We start from the raw sequence: 27,503 nt of genomic DNA, 5'->3' as shown, positions 1-27,503 counted from the left end.
CACTAATCCAGTCCATGGGGACAAAAGTTTGAGCACCACTGGCACAGTATAAGCAAGAGAACTGGGAAAGGGATTGGGTCTCTTCAGTCAGAATCACTCTTATTGTTTCCATTATACATTTCATTTACCACCACTATTAGTAGCACCTCCCATCCCACTTCCTAGCTCTACCCTCGATTTTTAGCTGGCACCACCATCACCATTGTTAAGCTCTGCCACAGATCTTAAAGCACTTAACCTTAAAGAAGGTTAATAATTATAAATTGGAAAACTGAGGCACCAGAAAGGCAACTTACATCATCGAATAAAAAAATTGAGCCCAAGTCTCCTGAATCCCAATGTTCAATTCATCAGGACACACTGCCTTCTAAATATAAAATACTTAGCTCATAGTAACATACATCTTCATTGGGCAGGTAAAGGTTGCTAAAAATCGCTAAAGACTTAAGCACATAGGCTTGATAAAATGATTTTAAGTAGAAATGAAAAAGGCAAAGGAGAGAATTACTGGTAAAGTACAGACTGCCTAAACACTTCTTCTCTTACATTTTACTCATTTCAAAAACTTTCCAACTTGTTGAAGAGGAAATGGGATAAAAGTCGTAGTAGGAGATACAAGCCAGGTAATTTGGTAGTTGAGAAATTGCTGTTAATATTGATATAGACACTTAATAAAGGTACTGTTTTCACAGTGTCTGGTGGGTTAGATGTGGGAAAACAGAATGTAAACTGTTCCTGACTAGAAGAGAAAATTAATTCATTTTTTCCAAAGGATCTAATTTCTCTGGTTTGCTTTGTTTCATAATGTCTAAAAAGCAGTAACTTGGGCAGACTCAATTTACTAAGTAGCAAGCCATCTATTATGGAGAAAACTTTCAAGTGATGTAGAAGTTTAGGAGTACAAATCTTTTGCGCTCACCAAATTTCAACAATTTGCATTTCTAAATCCCTTTTAAAAAGCCATTTTTGAAATTTCCTGTTATGAGCCCAAATAGTTAAATATCAGTCATATTCTACAACAAAAAATGCACACCACATTACTCCCTAGATATCCAAAAGCTTTAAATATTCTGAAACAAACTGGGTACGGTAATTTATCATCTTAAACCAGGGACATTAGTTAAAGATTACACACTAGGGTAGCCTATATTTGTTGTTATGTAGTCATATTTGTAATCCTTTAAAGTCAGGGTGTGAAATGTATGGCTGTATTATCTGGCCTATGGGGCTTGTTGAGGGGTGAGGCAAGTGGGAACAGGGCTCACCACCAAAGTCTGGGGAACAGAGCCTCACTGGGGATGCATATCAGTGTCAGGAGGGCATGAGACATGGCTGAGGTAATCCCTGCTGCTGTTGCTTGCCCCACTACTGCATCCAGTTCTGGACCATGAGGATTCCCATGGTCAATATCCAACCTAGAGGGTAGGGTGAGTTTGACACCATGGTCTAGAGGGACTGGTTTGATGAAACATACTGAATTCCAACATTCTTTTAATTCCACTGTGTCTCATGATCCACATTTCAGGCCTCTTTAAATCAAGGCATGCAAAAGAACCATAGAAAATGAGTATATTTATTTTATGATGCCTTCTGTCACTCAGATGAGTGGTGGGGCTGTATGTTGCAATCGTACACACTCTCTTCTTCTACTCTGATAATTAATAGTGCTTTTCTGGTCCAAAAAAAGAGAGCATTAAACAAAAGAAAATACCATAGGCAAGTGTTGTGCTGAAGAGTAAGATAGACTGGTGGAAAAGTGAGAAAAAGAACACAATTACCTCTCCATTTCCTTTCCCTTCTCTGAAATGCCTAGTGAGAGAAGACTGTACCCATCCCTCACCCTTTCAGAAAACTACTTCTCTGTCTTACTTGTTACCCGCTAACCCATCTTCTGCTCTTCTGGTTTAACTTAGGAAAGCAGTAGCACCAAGAAGCACATGAAAACACCCTATATGCTGCTTGGTGATACTGAATAGAAGCAGACTTGCTCTGCATCCTCTCTCAAGACCAGAAGTTCCCTATGAGCCAGCCAAATACACTGTAGTCTCTAAGGGTTGAAAAATATCCAGTCAGACCAGAAGCATCACCATAGACAGTAGGTGACCATACATACTGAACCACAATTCACTATATAAGGACTAAATGAACACTACAAAGTTGTGATATTAGTGGTAGCATTTAATTTAAAAGGATGAAAAAAGGCAATAAAGAAAAAAATGTACACAGAAGTGTTTGTGCCTAATGAGTTCTAAAAATTTTACCTTGTGAATATGCCTTAAAGTTTCACTGGAATGAGGAATGCTTGCATGAGCCAATTCTGCTTACATTTAGGACAGCTCACAGCTGACAAGCTCGATTAGGGAAACTAGCATTTAGCGGTCTAGTATTTCAAAACTATGCCAGTAGAATTTGGGTGATGGAATTTTGTGGGAGCGGTTTTTTCCTCATTAGCTTGCAAATTGCTCATATTTTGAGAATAACACTGGCTTAAGGATTTAGTCAGTGAGGCCCTCCACATTGGTCTGAATGGAATTTACTGTTTAACTAATAAAAGAATTGATGTCTAGTACAGTGTAGGGGATGAAGCCTGTGATAAAGAATAGGTTGTCTTTAAGGGAGTTTCATATTACCAATACTTTGCAGAAACATTGTTCTATTTATGGCTTCAGTGCAAACACAGAGAGCTAGTGAATCAAAAGAGTATTTTTTCATACATTTCTTACCAGGTTCTGCTGCAGATCGCGGCTCTGCTTATCACATCATGCAGGGGGGAAATAAACAAGAAAAATGAATTAGAAAAAAGTTACGTTAATAAGGAAAGAAGTTTAATTTTGAAATACTGCAGGAAATACACTGTCTCTGGCGATGATATCGTCAGAAAAAAACATAAGTCAAATGTCCATGCTGTCTATATCTCTTTGGTCTCCATTATGATAACTCAAACGAGTAGGTAAGAGATTTTCTTTACCTAACATTCAATTCTGATAGTGGAGAATGATAACTTTCCCTGGCTGAGTTTAGTTCCATGCTGTTTTTTGGATAGTACCAATATTAACTTTGGACTTGCAAGGGGTCTGTGTCTTACTTTTCTGGAGAATTCTGAAATCTGGAGAATCTTGGATTTCCATGTCTTGCCGAAACCACTTGACGTGCACAGGAGGTGTTCCCCTGACTCTACACTCTAGGACAACCACCTGCCCTTCAGATGCTGTGGAGTTTTGCAGCTCCTGGAATATGATAAATACGATTTAAGTCAACCAAAGACACTACCCCCCCATACTTCAAAAACAGTCATTTCAAACTTCCCTTCCTCACCCATTCCCACTTTATTTTGTTGAGTCATAACACTTTGGTAATTTTCTTTTTCTGCATACTGTTTTCTCATATAGAAGGTGCTTAAATACAGTGGTTATGTTATTTTAAATACATTTTTAATGTTGCTTGAGTGGATGAAGTGCACCGCTGGTTACAGAAATGTGTTGCTCTGAAATCATCATCCAACTTAACTTCTCTCACCACTGACAGAAATAAATGCTCCTGGATGTTCTTTTAGTCTTTACTTTAGGTGTGAAATGAGGGGTTGGAGCCAGCCTATACTTTTTAAGGAAATGGTTTTATATACTGGCGAAGTTGGTCATTTTGGAGTAATTATACTATTTTCAGGTAGACATCTAGAATGTGAAAATGTTATTTTGGAACATCTGAAGCACTGAAGCAGGATGAGAGTGCAAACAGGGTTATTCAATATGTGTGTGTGCAGCCAAGTCATAAGACAAAGCATTAGCCTGCAAGACTACAATGGAATAGAAATAATGTGTGCACTTGAACTGCTACATATTGGGTGCATCGACACATGCAATTAGTGTACCTCAATGAACTCTGGTGCAGTGTGTCCAGGACTGTAGCAGTTTGAGCTGGGGCAGAGTAGCCCCAAGTTGGCAGCAGGCTCCGGGGGTCATCCCTGCACTCTGGGTCATGGCATTTGGTGTCTGGGGGCGGGGGGAAAGAGAGAGGGGGCTTGGCTGGGGCACAAGAGTGCCCAAAGAGCAGAGCCATATGGCAAGGTGGCAGGCAGAGGTCTGGCCTCCAGCTGCTTGGGCTGACTGGGCACAACTTACACCTGGGTCAGTGTTTACAGATGTTTTTAGGTGCAATTATTTTCACTGCCATAAAACAGAACTGTTCCTGACAGTACTACTTTATGGTGGTGAAAATTAGTTTGCTGTGGTCTAATAGTGTTGCATGTGTAAACTCTGATGCTTTACACTGCAGCAAGTTAATCTACTGCACCGTTAAGTGCATGTGTAGATGCACCCAGTGAAGATGAAACCTCAGGCTTAAGGAAGAGGTGAGTAAGAAGATTACAATTGCCATGTATAGCTCTCTGTTGCCCATATTAAGATTATGAAGCAAAATAAGAGACTAATTTCTTGCTGTCTGTCTCTCTGCTTCAGTCCTTTATTTTACTTGTGGAAGGTAGGGCAGGGTAGCATCTTAGATAACTTATTCAGAGAAGCTTTTGTAGGTGATAACTTACTTTGTCAGCTGCTATGAAGCTTCTGAAATCATCAAACAGGAACCCGTGGAAAATAGTTAACTCCCCACTATTAGAGGATTAGAGCCAGCTTATATTTTTCAAGAATTAGGTCTTATATATTGGCTATGTGGTGATCATGCTGCAGCAATTATACTGTTTTCAAATTGGAATCTAGATTAGGAAACATTCATAGAATATGATATAATTGGCTGTCACCTATCAAACTTTATGCATCTCTGAACTGGCTAATCTCTAATGCCACCCTGTCTTGCCTTCTGCCTGACTTCAGACTAATATGGCTAACTACTTCTCTTTTTCTGTAAAATGGATCTTGATCTTTAGAATGGATCTTGATCCAGGAAAGCACTTGGCGTTAAAAGTATGGATGGAGTCTTTCCATTGAATACTCACACACTTAAAGGTATTTAAAGGTATTTAAGTTTTAAACTTCAGCCTTCAGTTGGCAATTCATTGCTGTAGTTTGTATAAAAGAGGGGGGAAAGCATGAGGAAACTCATGCTAGGGGAAGGATGGACAGATAGTACAGGTTACTTATTGCTGAAAACTTTGTTCTGGAAAGCAAGGAGACTTCTTCATATAGCTGCTATGTTGGCTTATTTACTTCTACCATATATATCCTGAACTTTGATTTAGGGTGAATACAAGAGTAAATACTAATTTAAACTATAAATAATCTCCGATTTTCAATAACCCGTGGCAGGATTTTCACAGCATTTTGTTGCTGACAATGAAGTGTCTTACAACTTTATATTAAAATATATATACAGTTATGAAAAATGAGATGTTTGAAATTTTGGTATAAGTACACAATGGGCGGTTTTATTTCTAACATAACATAAAAACCATCAGATTTTAGTTTTAGGGGACACATTAATAGTAATGGATCTTTCTATCATCATGTGTTCACATATGTTTTGTTTTGAATGTTTGTAACAATTCCCAAATCGTTTTTCTTAAGAAGCTAATAATACCCACATAGAAATCTACCCAAGAAATATTTTAATAGTATTAAAAGGTTCATACATTAGGGATAGGATGTTCTGATATTAGAAACTGGAATAGAAAAAAAATAAAGGAATGGAGGATCATGATTGAGAACACAGACCTTTGTAAAAATGGGTGCACAGCAGACTGGCTTGGATCCATCTAGACGGTACAGACATGAAGTAGGACTTTGGACCTAGAAAACAAGGCTGGAATTGCTTGAAATGCTAAAGGTACTAGTATTTGCGAAGTTTGAATAAGCTTTTATCAATACAAATCTATCCATCTGATGCAGTTTCTTAAGTACATAGCTCTGATATGGTGTTCTCATTACAGTACACTCAGTCTGTGACCTCATGATTTCACATCTGTTATACTTCTGAAATGGAAATGCAAGATGTAAAGACTTCTATGCACCCCTGGGGAACAGTGCACCCAACTGTCATTATCTTAATAGGCTTTGTGTGTTTGATTCCTGTGAATATCTTTAAAATATCTCTCGAACACTAAGTACTTTTACATCTCTGGATAGTTACCATACAATCTTACAGGAGTTCAACAATGGAAAATTTTTAAAGATCAGATTAGATGAACATGTGTCTGGAATAGTTTAAGATAGAGACAATCCTGTTTTAGGCAGGGGCTTGTACTATATGGCCTCCGGAGGTCCTTCCTAGCTCTACTTTTCTACAATTTTCTGGAACAAAACTATGGACAGAAGTTTGAATTAGTTTAACCAACCAAAGGAGAAAAGATAAATAATTTCAATTATAGTAATATTGAGGAAAAAAAGAAATTTTCTACAGCCTAATATGAATTACATATATAGAAAAAGATACTTTGCAACTTTTGCAAGACTAATTTGCAATATATGATGCACAAAATAGCACACTAACTGTCCTTGAACTACACGCCAAAACCATAATGGGTTAATTTAAATTAATCACAGAAAAAAAGATTGAAGACTTGTTTGTTATTCAATATTTCTATTAAAAACAGTGTGTGCCTGAAGTTTTCTTACATGCATTCTTTTTACACTCTTTTGGTACCATCCACTAGTCATGATGTCCTGTGTAATATTTATTACTTTACCAATATTCTCACATCCTTAGATACCATGCTAATGAACTGGGTAAAAGAAGCTATGTAGAACAAAACATCTGTTGATGTGATAAGACCCAAACTGAATGGGCTATAAAAGTAAATAGTATTATAACACACTTTTTATATATTTATATGTCTTCATATGGTAACAAAATGTTAAGCTTTTAAGTTGAATTATGGGAAAAAATGACCCTCATCTCTTAGCGGTATTGAACTCTTGAGATGCAAGTTTGGCAAATTTTATTGACTGAACAGCATTATGTCTGATTACCTGCTGACTGGGCACAGAAATAGGCTGAATTACAGCTGTGGTGACTCCAGCCTTTGGAGCAGAAGATCCTATTGTTAAGGAAACAGAAGTAGTTTTCTTCTGAGCCCTGGACAAAAGGGAGAAGCAAGCACTTTACTAGATTTTATATCAGTGTTATTGAACATGGTGTATTACAAGCAACAAACTCAAAAATTAAATACAATAGAGCTAAACCAAAGAGAGTGATCCAATATTTTCTCTCTTCACTCCTCCCATGCTCCCATTGCTTTCTCTCTCTTGTCCTCTGTCTATCCTGTTGTCATAATGACTACCCTCTTTTTCTGTAAGTGGTCCTTTTTCTTCAGTGCAGTTAGATCAGGTGTAGACAAACTTTTGCAACTGTGGGCAATTGCTTGGGACCCAGTTTCTGCCACGGGCTACACCACTGTAGCCCCGTGGTAACCAGCAAATCCCATGAAGGGAGCAAAAAGAAGAGGCAGGCACTAGGACTCTAGAGATGCCTCTTCTGTTGCAGCAGCAAAAATAAACAATATGGTAGGTGAAAGACCCTGGGGATGCCTCCTCTGCTGCTTAGGCTTGGAGCATGCTGCTAATTCCCTGAGCAGCCACAGTCAGGATCCAGTCTTTTCACAGGCTGACCTACGAGCTATAGCATGCCAACCCCTGACTTAAAGCAAACATGACTAAGCAGGAGGAGTCCGGATATTAATGAAGTCCACATTTACAACCTTGTTCATTCTCTTTGCATCACAAGAGGAGATTGAACAGAAACAGGGCATGCAGTACACAGGCTGCTCTTGTGATAAGGTTTGAGTGAGATTATTTTCATGACATATTCAAAAAATAATTATCTGACCATCAGAAGTAGAAGATATTGACTTTTTCTTGCTTTCTAAAGTACCCTGTGAATTATAACCTTTAAATTGGGAAAAAATATTTTTAATTTTTCCCAACTGAAAAATATGAGCTTTTTTTATAGATGAGTTAAACAAGGATATATAACACTTGTTAATACAACTTTCAGTATTCCTCCTCTTCTGCCCCATCCCCACAAATACTTCAACAACTGAGAAGTAAAGAAAGATACTTGAATCAGGCAGGCAAGGAGCAGGATTTCGCTTGGGGTAAATTGATAATTTATTTTCATTTAATTTTTAATTTTTTAAATATTACCCTTCTGAATTCCAATATAGCAAAATTCAGAATGGAGCTGTTTCATGGGGATATTTAAACTACCTTCATCCCCAAATGCTTATTGAAATCTAGTGTGGCAAATAGATTTTTTCCCCCATTATAATTCTGGCTGTTCAATTACTAGGAAATTTACCCCTTCCTTAGATAGGAACATGATATTAATACATCATCATTTTTTCATCCATAGGAAATCTTTCTTTCATAGATGTTTGATTTTCTCTTCCTATAAGGCTTTCAGTGAGTAGTTAGTCTGGATGCCTGTGTTTTATGCAAATGTTTTAATCCAACCTGTTTTGCTTTAAACTGATGTCAGTTGGATTAAATTTATTTCCTATTTGGTTAGCTTTAATCCTACAATAAAACCAGCACGTAAACAAGTATTAATGTCAAAGTCCAATTTTGTACTTTTTATAATCTGATCACTGATTAACATTGGTTAGCTGCTTTTGTTAGAGTAAGATCAGTGAAGACGGATCATGAAACTTTTTTGCTATCATTCTTACATAGTTCCTTAGCAAACGTGTGTATCATTTGTGTTACTTTTCACTTACTGTGGCATAGCTCCAGATTTTGATTTGAAAACTGAATTTTCACTCTCAGAATCAGTTGAGCTGGCACCTAGAAAAGAAAGCATATTCAAAGCCTTCAATAACTCCTCTCTGACCTATACGATGCTTAACTTCAAAAACCAAATATGCTATTGCTTTGGAATTATAAAGCATTACTGTGAACAGACTTGTAGTATACAGCATAAATAAAACTATGATGTGATGCTACTGCTCAGTAGCATCACAAAAAAGTGTTCATTGGTGTTACTGTTCAGTAACTTGGGTTACTGATCGATCATTTAGTACGTTTATATAAGTACTTTAGAAAAAACAAGTGCTAAATGACTGCACAGTAACAAATGCAGTCAGTGTCTCATGTAGACATAACCAGCGAGTGTTAAAATAAGAGTGGAGAGAAAAAGATGTTAAATGGACAAGATATACAGGGTAGTTAAGTATGAACAAGGATTTTTTCAGACAGCATTAAACCTGAGTATCCTAAACAATATTATAAAAAAATACACTGGTTTCAAAAAGTGTTTCAAAAGTCAACATTATTTTAAGATTCCCTATGTATCAGTAGATTATGGTATTATAAACTGATCATAATGCCTAGTTATGTCACCTTATTTCTGAACCTGTCATTCATTTCCCAGTTCATCAGGTAAGGTGCTCCACTAATAAGCAAAAACAGATTTGTAATGACAATTGACAATGATATCATATGTCAATATCCAGATACTTGCTCATACTTGCTACAAAGTGGCAGACAGATTTATCTTTGTGTCTACAGCTGAACTGGTGTGGATTATATATTTACAGCTAAACTTTAACCTTAACTACAACTGTGGATAGCATAACATTTGCATGCTAAACTGGCCACATTCTTCAGAGTTATACAAGCTCACTCAGGGCAGATGGTGGGGGGGGCAAAGTGATATACCAACCACTGTACAACAGGGAGGTAGAGGGGAAGGGAAGTCTTACCTGCTTGGGCTCTCTGCATACAAAAGGCTGCTGCTACTGCTATTGCTACTGCTACTGTAACCAACACTGGCTTGCCTGTGCAGAGAGCCCAGGCAGCAGCAGCACAGACTGTCTGGCATAGCAACCCTACAGACAGACTCCCTAGCAGCCATCTCTGGATCCCCATTTACTCTCCCCCACCCCAGATATGCTACTAGGCTCAGGGCTGCACCTGCTGGGAAAAAAAAACTCCCTGGAAGTTGGGGAGTACTTCTACTCACCCCACTCTCCCTGCCTCCCAGATGCTAACCCTAACCCCCCGCCCCTGCCACTGCCTCTCAGGACCAGTGGAGGAAGCTTGCTCCTCTGTGCCCTGCATCAGTACCCTGTGCTGCCACTGTCTCCAAGGAACAGGGATGGTGGGGGGCAGGGGGTGAGGCTATTGGTGCTGACCTCATCTCCCCACACCGTCCTCTCTGTCCCCACCATCATGGTGGTGCTCTGCTGCACCGCCGCCTCCTGTCATTAATGCTCTTGGAGCACTCTGATTGGTTGTTTCAGTAACCAATCAGAGTGCTCCAAGAGCGTTATGGAATGAGGGACAGGTGAACTAAGCCCTTTATTATATTAGAATAATCTGTACAGATGGAAAAATTTTGAACTTGCTAAAAATCTTTTTTCATATCATTGTCTTTGACTTTATCAACAGTACCTGGTACTTCACTGGAAAAATATTCAACTTAGAGGGTGTGTCTACACATGCATTAAGGTACTTTTCCTAATGCACATTAAATTTAGTGCTTCCGGTGTGAGGTAGTCTGCATTAAGCTGCCTTAATGTAAAGTAATAAATGTACATAGTTAAGTAACACTTCATGCACAGTAGCCTATTTTACTGCTTTTTGGGTGCATCTAGATGTGCAATTATATGACTGAATCAACTCCAGAGTAAACTAATCCCAGTTTCATTATCTACATGTGCATTTATACATAGCAATTTACTCTGTAGTAATTTACAGCTAGTACCTGTGTCTGACAGGACTATACAATGGTAGTGTAAATTAGTCTATACTAGCCCAGTTGCCGCACGTGTGGACAGTGATGCTTTACTCTGCAGTTAATTAATCTACTGTGCAGTAATGTGCATATGTAGATATACCCATTCTGTACCTGAAACAGAAAGCATTAACATAAATACAAGCAATAAATTGCTAGCAAAGCACATACAGACTATTTTCTTTTTAAAAAACCATTGATTTAAGCAGGGGTCAGCAAAATACAGTCCATGGAGTCACTGGATCTGGCTCTCAGAACTGAAGGGCTTAGCCTCTGCCCACACCCATGCCACAGCTGGGCAGTGAGGAGCTATGCTGGGGCCAGGCAGCTGCATCAACAGCACTGCTATTTTTCCCTGCCCTCCCAGCTCTGCTTTAACATGGTACCACATCCAAATAGTTAAAGGCAACCTTCACAAGCTTTGCAAAAATCCTATTAAGTTAACAAAATTCTGCATGGTGATGAGAATCCTGTAACTGGATCTCAGGACAGGATCAATACAGATCTAACAGCAGCATTGACTATGAATTTCTGGAGAAGATAAAGGATTTTCCTTTGTATTTAAGTGTCCAAAAGAGCACTGAAGCTACAAGACATATACAATAATAAATGTTATATGGGAATACATACTGAATATACATTTCAGCTACAAATTACTAGTGGAAACTAGATTTTCTGTTGGACCTGTTAGAGCTACCTGTTCAAGTATATTAGTAAGCTGATATCCAAACAGATTTGTTATATTTATTTGTTTTTATATATTCAGCAGACACTTGAAACTGCCAAAGGAGCAAATTTCTCCACAAATGGCTATGAAAACATTGCTTAATTCAAGGAAAAAATATCATTTAATTAACATAACTGCTTACATTAGGCTACTGTAAAAACATCCTTTGAATGTTTTTCTATTGTCAATATATTAAAAAATGTAGTTTGTGAATCTGGTACATGACCTCTGGGCAATTTTAAATTCAAACAAAAATAAGAATACTGGCATTTGATTCTAGTCCTGATCATATTTTAATCTTCCATAAAGCCTTTACAAGAATAAATATTAGAATCTGGCCTAATTTATAACAAAGTAATTAGCGACTATATAAATTATCATGTATGCTTGATTTTGAATATTAAGTCCTTAATTTCACAAACTACTTACTCTCTGTTGTCTTCACACTCATCCAGACTACTCCTCTGTAATCTTTGCACTCATATCTATCACCAACACACTCATTCCTTCTTCACTGACACCTGTGATTTCTTTTCTTTCTAGGAAATAAATCACTTCAATTGTTTATATTTTAAACTACACTGAGAGAATGGGCAGGCCTGAAAGAGGAAACATTTTTTGCTGGAAAGTGGTAACAGCTGCCATCACCTCTGATCTGTGGAAAGAAGAGGCTGAAGACTCTGGGCCTGCAGATTAGATGTCAGGGGTCCATGCATTCCTTATTTTTCTTTACCAGTTTTCTTTTAACAAAAATCAATAGGCTTCTGCTCATCCTTGAAATAACCTGAATTAATAGAACATGACATTCAAAAGCTATTGTGATACAAAGAGAGTTGAGTGGGTATCAAATATCCTGAAGTATCAAACTAATGCAGCATAATTTAAAATCAGTTTCATTTTTATGTATTTATATTTTCTGTATGTTGTGTGTCTTTATTTCATCCTTATCTCTTCCCCTTCCTTTTTTTACCTTCAATGAATACTTCAGCTGAAGTACTATCAGAGCCAATGGAATTTGAGGCCAGACAAGTGTAACGTCCAGTATCGTCCTCAAAGGCTTCTGCTATGATGAGTGAATGAAGGCCTCCACTTTCAGAATGGATCTGAATATCCGGAGTATTCTGGAGTTCTTTTCCTTCACAGAACCATCTGCATAAAAACAAAAAACATTAAATAGATTCATATCTATCACTAACAAAAAAGCATGGAATTTTGCTGCAAAATCAAAACACATTAAAAAAAACATGGTACAGTACATGTTTACACATTTTATGAGACTTAGAAAGAAAAGACAGCTTGTTTGTATATAAGCTGTTTGACCAACAAGCAGCATGATCATTAAATGTATGTACTTATGACAAACTGTTAATAATTTTCTATATTTCCCTTCTGGTACCATTAGCATTTCATATAGTTTGTATATAGTAACTTGTATTAACAACTTTTAATCTTCTACTTTTATGTCTCAGGCAGTGTATGGAGCAAGTACGACAGGTCCTCTCTCTAGAACATTTGATGTTTGTTTTCAGTTTTGCCATCAACAAGGCAAATAGTGTTATTCTTCCCATGTGACTAATGTCTAAGTGTATATAAGCCTGTCTCAGATCAGTGACTACTTGAAACCTTACCAACTACATTTTTATATAATTTCTATTAAGATTTTTACTAGCAAGAGCACGCAGCTCTGGGAGTTCCAATTCTGACACGAAGGGTGCGTTTCATTCTTACTGGGCACACCTACAAGATGCTGACTGCGCAGTAGCTGAATAATACTGCATAGTAGCATGTCACAGCATGGACAACCCTAATATGCGACTGCACAGTATTATTAGGCTACTGCACAGTAACTCCAGTTACTGCATATTTATTTAGTACTTATACAAGTATAAATCTATTTATACAAGTACTTATACAAGTACTAAATAAATGTGCAGTAACCACTGTGCAAAAGCATCTTGTGTAGATGCACCCGATGTTAACACTATCTTTTCCTAAACCAGCCAAAAGTCTGGTGTGCCACACTCCAAGCTGAATTTCATATCAATACCACTGCTTAATCTCTCCCCCAGACTAATAATTTTTCCTTATATAGACAACTATATGAATACAGTGAAATCCTGATTTCCTTTTAATTAAGAGATAAACATGCAGAGGATTTGCCACTGAGACCAACACAAGGTTCAAAATACCTTTGACAACACTGTCCTGTTAGTCCTTAACCACTTCTTACAAATATTTTACAATTCTAATCTTCCACTAACTGCCTCATTCTTAAACTTGTTTTGCTCAACTGGCATATTGTCCTGAATACAAAAACACTAGAAACCATATCTGTTGCTTTTCAAAAAATGTGACACAGGCTTAGAAACTGACCGTTCCCATTTAAAAAGGGTACATGATGCTTTGTAGTAACAGATGTCAAATCAGGAATCTCTACAAACATACTAATTTGTTTCTATCTCATTCTAACCAAACTGACAGAATAAAATTAAGTTTCCCTTTAATCCGCAATTAATGAAAGTGGAAAACTGAAAATGCCTCTAAAATATGGAAGCTGTATGAAAAAAAACATGTGTTTGTACTTTAAACTCTAAAGTAAGAATGGTCATTTTGCTGTTCAAGTCCAACAGATTTACGCATGAAGCAACACCCATTACTTCTTAGAAGAACTGTGCATAGAAGTCTCCCAGGCAGCTGAAGTATAGGCCTGAAGTTCCTCAAGGCCCAAATGTTGATAATGGAACTAAAGCCCTATACCATTCAAATTTATAATTAAAGACTAACAAGGTCCTTTTGTGTATCCTATTGTGCCCCAAGGTCTACATATAGAGAAAGTATCACTTCTGCAAGGAACTAATAAACTTCCTTTTGTTTACTCAGTAGCCCCATTTGACCTACTTTTACAACTGTTGGGCTTGAAGACAAATTCATTCTTTCAGCTCAGCTGCCAATATTAATATTTTTGTTCCCCCTCAGTCTCTCCCCTAATCTATGTGAGGAACATGGAATATTACTTCTACCAATTAGCCTTCCAGAACCACAGACTTTGTGGTTATAAACAGATGTTGCATTTGTTCCAGAAGAAACCATTTTCTCCTGGGACAAAGTGTGATTGTTCAGACATCCCTGTCTATTGTCCCAGGATAAACCCTAAAAAGGTTCATCGGATAAGAGGTGTTAACAGCTTGTCCCAGGATATCCCCAATTGTGTCTGAACATCTTTCCCGGAATTGAATCTCCGGCAGAAAAGCAGTAGTGCATTTAGTCACTCACTAAACAATGACTGGAAGGGCAATGTATGTAGATGTCAATCCCAGGACTTTTCTGTTACAGGACAAATATAGGCACTACTTGTCCCAGGGTAAATGTAATGTCTGTTCCTAGCCTGTGTGGCCCTTTCTGTAGACTATGAATTTGGGCATGTGCATGAGGAAGATGCTGCCCTAAAATATCTGAACAGACAAGTGTAACAAAGATCCTATATGTTAGGAAACAGGAAACCTAACTAGCCACTCATCCCCCATGCTTGTCTTCTTTTCAGAAATAGCCATTAAGGGAAAACCCAGCCTAATTCCATTAATGGATTTGTTTTATTTAGTCTAGAAAAGAGATGACTAAGGGGAGACATAATAGTTTCCATGACATATTGGTATAAAGGCAATGGTGATCATTCTTTATGGCCACTTGGGAAAGAAATCAATTTAAAAGCAAAAAAGACCAATTGAAAATTAGGAAAAACCTAGTAATTGTTAGGATGGTGAAACAATTGAACAAGCTACTTAGGGAAGTTATGAAATCTTGTTCACTTGAAGGTTTATGAACAAGTTATACAAAGACCTGTTGGGAATGGTCTAAGTATACTTGATCATGTTTCAATGAATGATTTGAATTAAATGATCTCTTGAACTTGCTTTCAGCCCTACATTTTTAGGACTCTAATTACTTTCTTATATTGGGTTCTGTTTTCGAATTATAAAAGTCCTTATTGCCTCCCAAGCACCTTCTGCCCTAAATATTTATGGTACTATGATTTCTATGGTTATTGAAATTAATAAAAATATGTTGCCAATATAATTTGTACCTGTTAGATTTATCAGATGATGTTTAACTAAACACTGTTTTTTCCCTTAGGAGGATCAGTTTTATTTTCTTCGCTGGATGTATGGAATATATATGTGGCTAACACCCAGTAAAGGCTACTGTGAGTAAAATCCTTATCTTGTGACCTTTTGTTAAAATTGTGAATCACTGCACATACGTTAATCAAAGACTCGGCATTAGAAAGAAGTTCACAAGCCTCAAACTGATACATGGGATGCTGTCTTTCTTTAGTAGATAATGCTATAAGAGGAAAACATATTAAATAAGCAATTAACTACAAAATTACCTCAACCACACTTAACGGAATGTATGATAGACAGGATACAGGTCTGATTTTTGACTGCATTTGCAACTGTATTAAGAATAGCTCATTTCCCCATTTCTGATTTCTGTAACCTGGATCATTTATATATTTTTTTAAAATAGATTTAGTTGAATTTGCTGTGCATGTTTATTTCATTGCATCTTTGTTTGTCTAGGTTTTATGGCAGGAAGTTCAGGGCATTTAGTGCAAATTCCCCAGAGAAGAGGTGAAGGTTAGGTCTCCTGAGCTGAATGCCTTACTGAAATGTTTATTTTCCTTGCAATGAATTTGCTGGTTGCCAGTTGAGCTCACATGAAACAGCCCTAGTGTAATGGATCCATTAGCTCTCCAAAAGTATAGAAAAGGTGTTTTGCAGCTTATAAAACTGGATGAAGTGTTAATACCTGCCAACACTCAGGCATGGAGTTTAAGTTTATGCTTTTATATTGGACAGGCTATTCTAGGAGCAGTAAGTACTATCAATAGATCTGGTAACACTGGGCACCTATTCATGTGATGGAGCTCTGCTCCAATGCATGTTAGAATATGTTGGAACAGACTCGATTAATCGAGTCTTCTGCGAGTCTGCTGGAGTGTACTCATTACCACGGTCCTGCAGCCTCCGCATCATGCATGTTCACCGTCCCTGAATTTCAAAATGGCAATAGGGACGCTTTACCTAAAGCTGATTGAATTAGCTTTAGTTAAAGCATGCCCACTCTTAGAGCCACTCTAATTAAAGTGCCACCCCTCCCCCTCCACCCCAGGGAGCACGTGGATAGACACCCATAGGAGCTTTACTGTCCCAAATTCTATTTGACTTAAAATGGAAGGAGATTCTGTTCAAGTGATCCTAATGACTGCCAAGTGAAGGAAAGGAGCCCTTGTGCTATCATTTTCTTTTGCGTGAAGGACCATGGGAATGAGCTTCATATGACTACCACATGGTTTATGGCTCTATGAGATTAGTGAGGTCATGGTCCAACAGAAAAGGCCAGCTACATGAAACTTTCAGGAAAATTCCTCTCCAAGTTTTTCTAGCTGCTAGAGATTGGCATGGACTCCTGTACAGTCTATTCCATGCTGTTTGCTCCCATGGGGGAGGGGGAGTATGACCCAGGTGTGGATGGAAAGGCAATGGCATATTGTTCCTGAGGGAGCTATTTACCAGAAAAGTAGCATGGAGGTAGTGGCTTTCTGTGGAGATGTTCTGAGTGCCACAGGATTTCTCTATGGGTACAAAATATAACTGTGTTCAGTACTTCACAGATTCCAAACACTGTATAAACATTAACTAATCAGCCTTTACTTCAGCCCATTTGTTGTGAGTTTATATAATGTCAAATTTTAAGACAAAAAATAAATGGAAGCAGAAAATCAATAGTTTGATTTAAGACAACATAATGAATAAGTGCAGTTCTGTGATCAGAACACAGAAATTCAGGCCCTGCACAGCCACTCCATCCATGGCCTGATTTTTCACCCCAATTCACCCCTGTCCATCACCCACCACAGCCCATCTGTGGCACACCAGGTGAGAATCAATTCTCCACAAGGATTCATGGGTTCCTGCTCCTTCCACAGAGCTGCAAATATTCTATTTGTATCAATAAGAACTTGGCACAAAAACAAAAAAAATGAAACATGCTGAGAACTTTCCCACTTCTGTATCTTCTCTATATTTTGTTTTCCCTAGACTCTTACCCATTTTTCTCTCTTTTTAGTGCATCTCCTTTATAACTTCCACCACAGTTTTCTTTTTTTGCAACATTTCTACATACCTGGTTTTCACTTCCCAGTGTATGATAAATTAGCAGCAATTAATATTTAATAAGGATAATAAAACAATAGCACTGCACTTCAAAGTTGAGGATAATTTCATGCAACAGTTTTAGATCTTGAGCAATATTCTTTGCTACTTATTTTAAACAGTTGTGTAAAATTGCTTCCCTGACTGCAGTTTTCATTTTAGTTCATTAACCTTCCTGAAGCTCTGCAAGAAAACATGTTTGTGTGTGCGTGCGCATGTTTGTGGATACATACACACAAACACATTACACACATAACATATATATGTTTTTATGCGCACATGACAGTAAATCACAGTTGGGGCATGAAACTAATCAGGTTTCTAAAAACTAAAAAAAGAATGGAAAGACTAAGTTGAAAAACGTTTAGGACATTTCATATGCCATGATAGTTATAATTGTTGCGCACACTTTGTTGCTGTAACGTGAGCCTATCCCAGCTTGATATGCTAGAATCTAGATATATCCAGCATATCACTGTATAGTTAAAGTGCTGACATAAAAGAAAACAATGAGGGATACTAGCTGTGATATTTTTGCATATCCCAACATGAACTAGTCATTCATACCATTTGTCTCTTTTCCTCTCTCTCGTTCTCCTCATGCTTCTAGCAGTCCTTCATGTATGGAAATGCATGTAAGAGTGTGTGTCTGGAATTTTAACAACCACGAGCAAAATATAAATAGTGCACTGGCTGACTGAATACCAAAGTCTTAAGAAAGAGAGTTCAAGGTTCTCTCTAATGCGTAATCCTGCTGTAACCTGTGTTTAGTGAAAGTCACTGAGGAATAAAGACAGTTTCCTTTCCACACACTCTTAAAAGTTAATTTAAAATGGCAGCTAAAGTGAAATTTAAAGATATAGCCTGAGGGAAAAATTAGAGTCAGGTACATTGACCACTATAAAATGTAGAAGCAGAGAAAGAGATAAATTGTTAATTAAAAAGTAATTTTATGCTTAGTGAAGTATGGCCAAAAATAATTTTTTAAATGAAATACTTTACTGTTGCGTTAGTTGTAGAGTCAGTGTTTCCATTATACTGTAAAAACCCGCATTTTTTGTAATTTCTCCATAAAAATTAACCAGTCTGACACTTCTAGACTGTAAAACATTTCCAGTTCAGAAATTTTTGGCTTACAATTTTAAGAAAATCAATTTCACTGCGTAAAATTAGAGAGCATTATAATAAAGAAGCTCATCTATTTCAAGTTCTTCTCATGTGCCTGTATAAATCATTTTTACTTAATTTGTGAAGTGATTATTTCATTTTATATTTGCAATCCATACTCATCTATGTTATGAAATAGCTAAAAATAAAATAAACCCTATATATTTTATTTAAATACCCAGTTGGATATGTCTGAAAATGAATTCATGTCAAGTTAGTCCAAACAGTGCATTCCCAGATGTCAGAATACTAAGTAATGTGTATCATTCATATAGCACTGATTTTTCAGGTAATATAACAATACCCTAAACTCTCACTGACCTCAGTGGGCGTTTCACAGTCAGTGGAATAACTGCAGGATTAGGTTATAAGGGGTAATGCTGTCTCCCTAATAAGAGCATGTAAGGCTGCACTTACTGCTATGGGAAGAGGATTCCCTGAAATTTCCTTCCCTGAAATCAAACTTTAAGTATGTTATTTGGCAGGAAGATGGAAAAAAGGCAGGGGTGGGAGGAAATAAAAGATGTTGCAGTTGTTGATCTGGTTTCCCCAAGTAGAAGAGGTCTGTTGGGCCTTGACCTCTAAAAACACCTCTGCAAAGGAGTGCCAAAGATAGTCTTCGCTGTCATATTTCTGTTTATAGGGAAGATTCTTTCCTTCAAATCCTTGCACAGGCTCTCCAAATCTTTTAGTGTTAGCTGTATTTGTGTGAAAAGGACATGATTCATAATAACTATAGTGTATTTGAACTATGTACTGACAAGTCATAAAAGTTGATATGACATTAAATGTTTTGTGAAGATAGATTATTAACTGTTAACTGAGTCTAAGGTTTCGATTGTCCCAGACAAAATTCTCAGTTATAGGCGAGACACTTCTCTTACCTCATATAATTTTGTCTGGTTGCTGCAGACATTTCACAGCCTTATCCTCTCCACTACATACCTTGAGATAGCCAAGTATGATAGAAAAGCAGCACAGGAAAACCTGAGCACTGAAAAAATCTGTCTGTCCTGAAAATATCACAAGATTAGGTAAAAATAAGATACTTAATGTACCTCAATTTAAAAGATTTTTTTAAGATACCTAATTTTTTTATTCATGTTTTATTTCCAGGCCCTTTTCCCCCTCAGAAACCTTGACATAGAAGGGTCATTTAAAAAAAAATAAAAAGCAGAGACTCACAGGAGACAAGTTCATAAGGAAAAAACACAAAAGACATCTCTGAATATCAACTGTACTACCAAATTCTTATATGAACTCACCATTCAGATGCCCACTTCCTCTTAGTTAAGCATCTTTCTACTCTATTTGAACTTTTTGTATGATATAAAATAGCTTTTTTAGATATAGGGCCACAGTCAAATCACTTAAATTCACAAAAAACATCTCAAGCTATTGCTTATTTATACCAGTTAAGGATCTCCCTCATGATGCTAACAAAGAAGTACACTGATATATTTGGTCTAGAACAAAATACCTTTAAAATGTTTTAACAAAATTCTAAAAGAAGTAATTGATATGCTTTTGTTCAGACAAATGTGTTTCTCTGCAGTCTTAATCCTAGAGCATTGGTGGAAGAAGAGTAGAGAGTAATGAAAAACACAACTGGAACTATGTACCTTTTTAAACTCAGCAAAATTTCAGTTTGTATTCGCTAAAAACTATCCTGAAGAAAACCATCAGTAACAAGAGAGTTAAATAAGCAAGGCTGTTCCAGTTTGGTAAAATTTCATATGTAAACAGGATCCCAAGAAATGATGAACTGTATGCCAGATGGCTTGTAGGTTTGTCTGCATGCCTATAAAATACAAACCTAGAAAATGTGTATGTATGATCTCACTCCGTAATGGAGTTTCTATGAATTCAAAGGCAAAAGTGAGGAGATTGGTTTCACTTTTCCAACCGTAACAAGTTAAATGCCTTACCATATGTTAATATAGAAAAATAAATGAATGCTAGATCATTCATTATAGAAAGAAGGGAATATTCCATAAAGAAAAATGGCACTGATTAAATATGAATTATTTGTATTTTTAGTCAAGGCTATCTATAAATATTTATGCCATGCTGGGACAGATCATCTTGTCCAAGGGCTCAAGGTAACTCCTGCTGTGCAGTCACCCCATGCAAAACATAAATTTTTTTAGGTGACCTTGACTGTATATGTTGCTTTTAGAGATCTTTTGAATTATTATAAAATATATATATTCACCTACTTAAGAACTTTAACAGGAGGGCCATTTAGACTTTAACAATGAAAAATATCTAGTGATTTTTCCCTTTGGTGAATCTATTTCCAGGTCTCATAGGACCATTTATAACATGAGAAGGCTAAAGATAAGAACAGAGAAGTGACTCTTGTTGAAGCTGACTTTTCCACAGTACAGTGGCAAATGTTTTAGGTATCATACTTTAGGTAATCCAGTGTTAACAGTCATCATGCAGAACAGGAGGCAGCTGTGCAGTTGTTATTCATTTAGTAACAATAGGAGGCAGATCATCTTTTTCTCACTGGCAGGAAAAAAGGCCTGATTTCCTACCTCCTAATCCCCTTTCAAGCAGGGGAAATGGAGTGTTGTGGATAACTAGCCTTTTATGTCTGAGGACTAGAGGTTAAATTCTGCCTTACATTGCAAGTACTGACTGATTTTGTTCTTATTTGTCTCCATCATAAATCCACTGTACAGCCTACTACAAAAGATCCCAACTGACACAGTCTGCTGAAAAGGTTAAGGACTGAAGAGTCGTAGCTGTGAATTAAAGAATATATTTTGGCAAAGCAACATGGGGAACCGTGTACAATGTCTTCTGTTCTATACCTAGATCAAGCCTGTGGCATATATCTTTCATTTGCATGAACAGTAATTTAATTGCAAATCACAAATATGTCTGGGCTAAATACTTCAAATAAGTAGTATTTCCAAATATTAGTTGACATAAAAACCAGGCTCACCTTGCCAGTATTTGTGAGCCATTTTACTCAAGTAATCATGTGAAATTTTCTTCATGTAAATGTTCTCAGAGGGTGCGTCTACACAAGACACTTTACTGTGGAGCCGATTAATTAGCTCCACAGTAAAGTGTTATGAGCTACACATTTGGTGCTATTAGGCCACAGTAAACTAATTAACTCCACTGTAGTACTGGCTGACACAAGTGCTATCCTACAGAAGAGTAGTTACACAAGGCAAAATGCACATATAGACAGTGATGGGGCTGGCTGGGACACGAGGGTGCTACAGTGTGGGGGCTGCCTGCTGGCTAGCCTTGTACCCTAGCACCTTCATGCTCCAGCCAGCCCCTCTGCAGCACACTGAGCTGAGACAAAGCAACTCTAAGCTGGCAGACTAACCCCAGTACCCTATGTCAGCAAGGGCTGTTCTGCCTCAGCTCAACATGCTGTGGTCCCAGGTGCCCACGCAAACACTGCACCTAGGAACAAGAAACTCTGGCGCAAACTGTACTGAAGTTTATTGCTATGTGCTAATTGTATGTTGTAGATGAACCCAGAAAGTTTCAAATTCTCATGCAAATGTGTATACATGTAGGGATATGTTGTCTCTAAGCATTAGTGCTTTATGTGGGCACCTACAGGGCCCTTGGCAGATGTGAGCTATCGTCAACCAGGGGAATAAAACCATGCAATTTAGTTACCACTTATGCAGTTCAAATTGCAATTTATGAGGCACGTCTATATCTGTAATTAATGTGAAGCAATAAACTCTGGAGTTTAGTGAGGTTTGAACATGCGCCTGGGAGCACAGCATGTTGAACTAGGTTGGAGCAGCCCCGGCCTGGGGGGGGGTGTCAGCCTGCCAGCCCGGGGCTGCTCCCCTCAGTTCAACATGCTGCAGAGGGGTTGACTGGGGCACAAGTGTGCTTCAGTGTAGGGCTACCTGGCAGGCAGCCCCCGCACTGAAGCACCCTCATGCCCCAGCCAGCCAGGGCAGAGTCTACACAAGTGCTGCTGCAGACTTTTTTACTTCGCAGCATAACAGTACCTGTATTTAAAAGCTATATAGGTGAAGCACTGTTTGCCTATATTTATAAGTACTATTCTGCTGTGGAGTACGGCACCTACGGCATCTACGGCACTTTTACACATGGTCTGGGGATTGGGGGGGGAAGAGGGGAGGGAGTGGCTCTTTTATTAGAGCAGCTCTGAGAGCAGCTCTAATTTAAGCACCTGGAGCATTTCGTGCATCAGCGTCCTTGCATGTCAAAATGGTGTCAGGGACACTTGAACTAAAGCTTGTTTAATGAGCTTTAGTTCAAGTGCCCCCGCTGCCATTTTCAAGTGGGGGCATGCTGATACATGAGACACAGGAGGCTGTTGGAGCACATTAATTACCACAATCTAGCAGAATTGACTGATTTAGTCTGCTCCAATGTGCTGTAATTACTCTGCATCAGAACAGCCTCCATACTTGTGTATAGACATCGCTAGGTCTCAGATAACCAATTGTCAGAAGTGTCTCCCCAGTAGACTTCTACTCTGACTCCTCTTGCATAACATAAGTTTCAGGAAATGTATTAGGAGGCAATCTATAGTTACTTACTTAAAACAAACACTTTATCACAGACAAACCTAAGGAACTAAATGACTGAATTTCTGTGCATCACTTCTGAATAGGAAGCTAACCTCAGGTAAATTCAGTCCTGCATACAGATTTATATAAATAGCTATAAGGGTATATAAATAGGTGTATTTATATCTTTCTTTGTAAGATAGAGATTCTGAAAACTATGTAATTGTATGATTACTGGATAAAATCTATCACCGTGTTAGAGCTAACTAAGAGCAATATGCTCATGTAATCTGTAAATGTTTTTTAATTCCTGCTGTCTTCTGTTTACATTACAGGACATTATTGGAAATGAAAAATGGATGACTTCACAACTTTTGCAACAACTCTAAATTCTGGAACATTATCAGACATCTTATGCCACCTAATTGTTTTATTCCTAGCATCCTCCATCTATAATAGGCTACATATATATTAGTCCAGTAGATTGGTTCTGAGAGCCTGATAAGTGTGTGTCTAAAACTGAATTTTCCTGCTTTACTTAGATGTAAATTTAACTGAATACTAAATTATCTTGTAGACTTTCATTAACGTAGTACATGACAAGCGTGTTTGAGACATGAGTTCAAGAGCAACTTTCTGATTATGGGATTATCAGACACTTCTCAAATTAAGTGGCTGGACTCCAGGCAAGGGAAAAGAGTGACAGATTAATGGAGGTGCTTTGGAAAGTTTTAAGAAGTCAAATTCTGCTCCCTGTTAGAAGGTAAACTATGCTGCAGTGGGAATAAACTGGTAACGTACAAAAGGAATATTAGCATCTTTCCCAGATTACTCCTAAAGTACACAGCAGGACCTCCCTAAAGGCCTACACACATCCTCCTTTCTCCAAAAGTACTGCAACATAAGAGACCAGCAAATTGTAAGGATACTTTATATAAGTAAGCATATGTAGCAGTGACTTTATTTGATTTGGGGAGAAAAAAGATTGAAGGCATACTTTTCTAGTGCTTGCAAGTTAGTCAAGTGAAATGTAGTTTCCACAGGAAAAAAGTTACTATTAAACTATGATGAAGGCTTTAATTTTGCTCAAAGAAAAAAATAGCAAATAGGTACAGACCAAAAGAAGGGTGTTTCAGTAACTGAAAAAAGGAATGAAAATGGAAATAGGTAAGAATGTTTAGATACATTCTCTCCACAGCTGTGCCTGTAACAATCTTATTTTCCCACTTCTTATAATATTCTCCTATTTAAGAAATCATTCAGAAGGAACAACTGGAAATCTCCACTGGTTCTTTGCTCTTCCGTAAGTGCTATTGGAGAAAATGCATTTCTTTGGTTCTCTGAAGTGATTTGATTTACCCATTTTGGTTTCAGTGAAACAATTATTAAAACTAGGTGCTCTGTCAAGGCCTATTCAGTCACTACAAAAAGTTGGGAGACATTTTTTAGTTCTTATGCAGTTCTGGGCCATCAAAACATGATTCATGATGTCTGGCTAGTGAAAAATAAGCTGGAGAATACATGAAGAAAAACAGTTTAGATGGTATTTATCTGTACTGTGGAATATTTTATATTGTAATCTCTAGATACTATAGGCAAAAGATGAGAGGTATGAATGGAAATTCACTGTGTATATCTTAAAAAATAAAAGGTGTAGTTAACAAGATGTCCATCTATCATACTAGGATCCACTTTTCTTGTATAGTGAGCTATGTCTGTTTCCCTAAACTTTGTTTCATATTTGTAGACTTCATGGTCTTTGGAACATTTATTCTGGTTTAAAAGCACCTAACGCAATTTGTTCATTACTACAATCCAGTTTGCAATACCATGTTTCCCAATTTCTAAGGTAAATAGCTATGGCTTTGAAAGTATCAAAGTACAGTACAAAGGAAAGAATGGCTTCTAGATGCTGGAAATGAGAAATTCTAGTAATAAAACCAGATGCAAGTGCACACACAGATCTTTTCAAACTTGAGATGATTTTAGGTATTAGGTATTGCTTATTGTTTAAATCTGAATTGCATCTAAGAATCAATAGTATGTATAATTCCTTCATAGTTCCAAAGGTAGACTCCTTCTACACACAAACCATGGTGCTACAAACCATACATGTTGCACGTTAAACTGTGTGTACCACTGCTAATTTGCAGTGCAGAGGCAAATTTGCTACTGGGATTTCCCAGTAGCAGAAAAAAAAAGCCCCAGGAAAACACCGAGGCAAAAGTATGTGAATATAGCATACACCAAGACAAATGAAGAGATAGGGGAGCAGGCAGCCCTGGGCACATTGTACACCAGCCAGTAGAGACAGAGAAGCAGGAAACCCAGGGCTGCCTGCTCTCCCCATCTCCATATGCCACTCCCTGGCTGAGGTGCAGGGTTCCTCAGCACAGGGGTGCCTGTCAGCTAGCCCCACGCTGAGGCACCCTGGACCCCAGACAGGCCCCTACCTGAAGCACATGGAGCCTAGCTGGGAGCTGGGAAGAGATGGGCACGGCCTGCAACAAAGGGCACATTCAGGGACATGTATTGTGGCACAAAGTAGCAGCCCAAATTTGTGGTGCTACTATTTGTGTTACTGCAAGTGAATGCCCTGGCTTATCTTGGACCATAGAATTTGGCCATAGAGTTCTAAGTTTGCATGCAATGATTATCACACAACTGCGGAACAGTAGCTAACTAGTTTTGTACTAACATCCTCATGATGCTATAGGCAAAAGATGAGAGGTATGAATGGAAATTCACTGTGAGAAAAAGGGTAGCTGCTAAATACAGTATCTGCATCTAACTAGAGTTTCTGCATGTAGAAGCCCCACCCCCCCATAGTTTTAAGTATGTGATTTCCTAGAGACGGAGCACTAATTTTTTCCCTTTTGACAGGTAATTAAATTGAATGTTTTTCTACAACTTCCTCTGGGGGCTGGAATGTCTCACCTTGAAGTCAGAGTTTGGTAGACGTTATCTACCATTCAAATTGTTTCACTAATTTAGTTGTCAGCATGTCAAACATCCCCCTTTTGTTGGTCTCCGTTGTTCTGCCAACAGAACATGATTTATTGGCTGTTTTGTTACATAAAAGGATCAGGATGTCTCTTTAAATGGTTGGACTATTAGATTTCTAAACTGGAACTCTGTTTCCTTTTTTTTTGTTCGCCCTGTTTGAAAGAACCCCTTTATCCACACTGCAGAGTCTGAGCTATGCAGCCCTTCATCAACCAAAACAATAAAGATAATCCAAGAACTATAACCTACCTTATTCCCTATGGACTTTCTTAAAACATTCCTATAATGGACTTTCCATACAACATAAAGTGTGTTTGCAACCAGACTTGTCTCTCAGGAACCATTTAAAAAAGAAAAACCCAGAACAAACGGAGCTGTGGGTTAGGTCTGTACATAAATATTCTGTGGAAGAGATAGTACACTCACAGATAAATGACCTACATCAGTGGTCACCAACCAGTGGATCTTGATCCACTGGTAGAACTCGGAGCCTCATGGAGTCAATCCAAGGCTGAAGTCAGAGGGCTGAGTGCCCATGTACATGTACATGTGCGCTTCAGTCCAGCAGGTCATTCTGTAGGGGAGGGAAGGGGCAGGGGCTAGATCAAGGCCCCTATGGTGAGGGACAGTGCTGCAGAAGCAGGGATAAGTTGAGTGGGGCCCTGGCTGGGTGGGACTTACCTGCTGGGGAGGGACACCCCCAAATAATTTTTTCTTTCTCTGTCTCAATATACCACCCCCTTCCCTCGCCACAGACTTACCTGCTGGGCAGGGGGGAAGCGGGGGCTTGGGGGTGGCAGTGGTACACAGTAGATATTGAGTTGCTTTTAAATGCCAAAAGGTGATCTCCTACATAAAAAGGTTGGAGACCACTGGCCTACATACTGTATTTAGTTTCTGAGGCTAAGTACAAATAGTCAAAAAGCTCAAGGCTGAACTGATTCAATCTTTGCAGGTTAGTTTAAGTGAGGTGTGGGCAAAATGGTGGATCCAGGCAGTGGCTGGACTCCATTTCCCAGTGGCCCCTTCCTGCGTTGCTCTGGCTGGTTTCCATGGAGACCCCAGGAGTGGCGGGGCTGGGACACCATGGGACCAGCCACGACCCCAGATCAGCTTCTGCTGAACATCTTCATTAACGATGTGGACATTGGAGTCAGGAGTGGACTGGCCAAGTTC

At 38.2% G+C, this 27,503-nt stretch overlaps 1 protein-coding gene and 2 long non-coding RNA genes across 5 annotated transcripts in view; 2 read left to right on the top strand and 1 right to left on the bottom strand.

Moving 5' to 3' along the window:
• PALLD (palladin, cytoskeletal associated protein) overlaps window positions 1-12,459 on the bottom strand; it is a 205,767-nt gene extending 193,308 nt beyond the window's left edge. The window contains exons 1-6 of one of the 2 annotated variants that reach the window (XM_019534592.1): window positions 12,378-12,459; window positions 8,663-8,729; window positions 6,918-7,023; window positions 5,664-5,738; window positions 3,086-3,227; window positions 2,724-2,750 (exon numbers count right to left, since the gene is read on the bottom strand). In XM_019534592.1, coding sequence (XP_019390137.1) covers window positions 2,724-2,750; window positions 3,086-3,227; window positions 5,664-5,738; window positions 6,918-7,023; window positions 8,663-8,670 — 358 coding nt within the window. In that variant the 5' untranslated portion in view covers window positions 8,671-8,729; window positions 12,378-12,459. Of the gene's footprint in view, window positions 1-2,723; window positions 2,751-3,085; window positions 3,228-5,663; window positions 5,739-6,917; window positions 7,024-8,662; window positions 8,730-12,055; window positions 12,129-12,377 lie in introns of those variants that run through there. The other variant, XM_019534593.1, reaches the window with a different exon arrangement.
• On the top strand, window positions 315-12,486 carry LOC109309736. The gene is made up of 3 exons (XR_002101025.1): window positions 315-623; window positions 11,951-12,113; window positions 12,396-12,486. It is a non-coding gene; the product is annotated as an uncharacterized LOC109309736 (long non-coding RNA).
• Window positions 12,487-12,562: 76 nt separating this feature from the next.
• Window positions 12,563-23,701, top strand: LOC109309738. 2 transcript variants are annotated; one of them, XR_002101028.1, is made up of 3 exons: window positions 12,563-12,654; window positions 15,539-15,608; window positions 23,657-23,701. It is a non-coding gene; the product is annotated as an uncharacterized LOC109309738 (long non-coding RNA). The 2 variants fall into 2 exon arrangements; XR_002101027.1 differs by lacking the exon at window positions 23,657-23,701 and adding an exon at window positions 21,480-22,033.
• The last annotated feature ends 3,802 nt before the right edge of the window (window positions 23,702-27,503 follow it).

This window comes from Crocodylus porosus, unplaced genomic scaffold, assembly GCF_001723895.1.
Source record: "Crocodylus porosus isolate Cpor-Errol unplaced genomic scaffold, CroPor_comp1, whole genome shotgun sequence".
In the NCBI taxonomy this organism is placed as follows: Eukaryota; Metazoa; Chordata; order Crocodylia; family Crocodylidae; genus Crocodylus; species Crocodylus porosus.
Note: the sequence above shows the minus strand (reverse complement) of the source record. Positions and strands in the feature narration are given on the sequence as shown.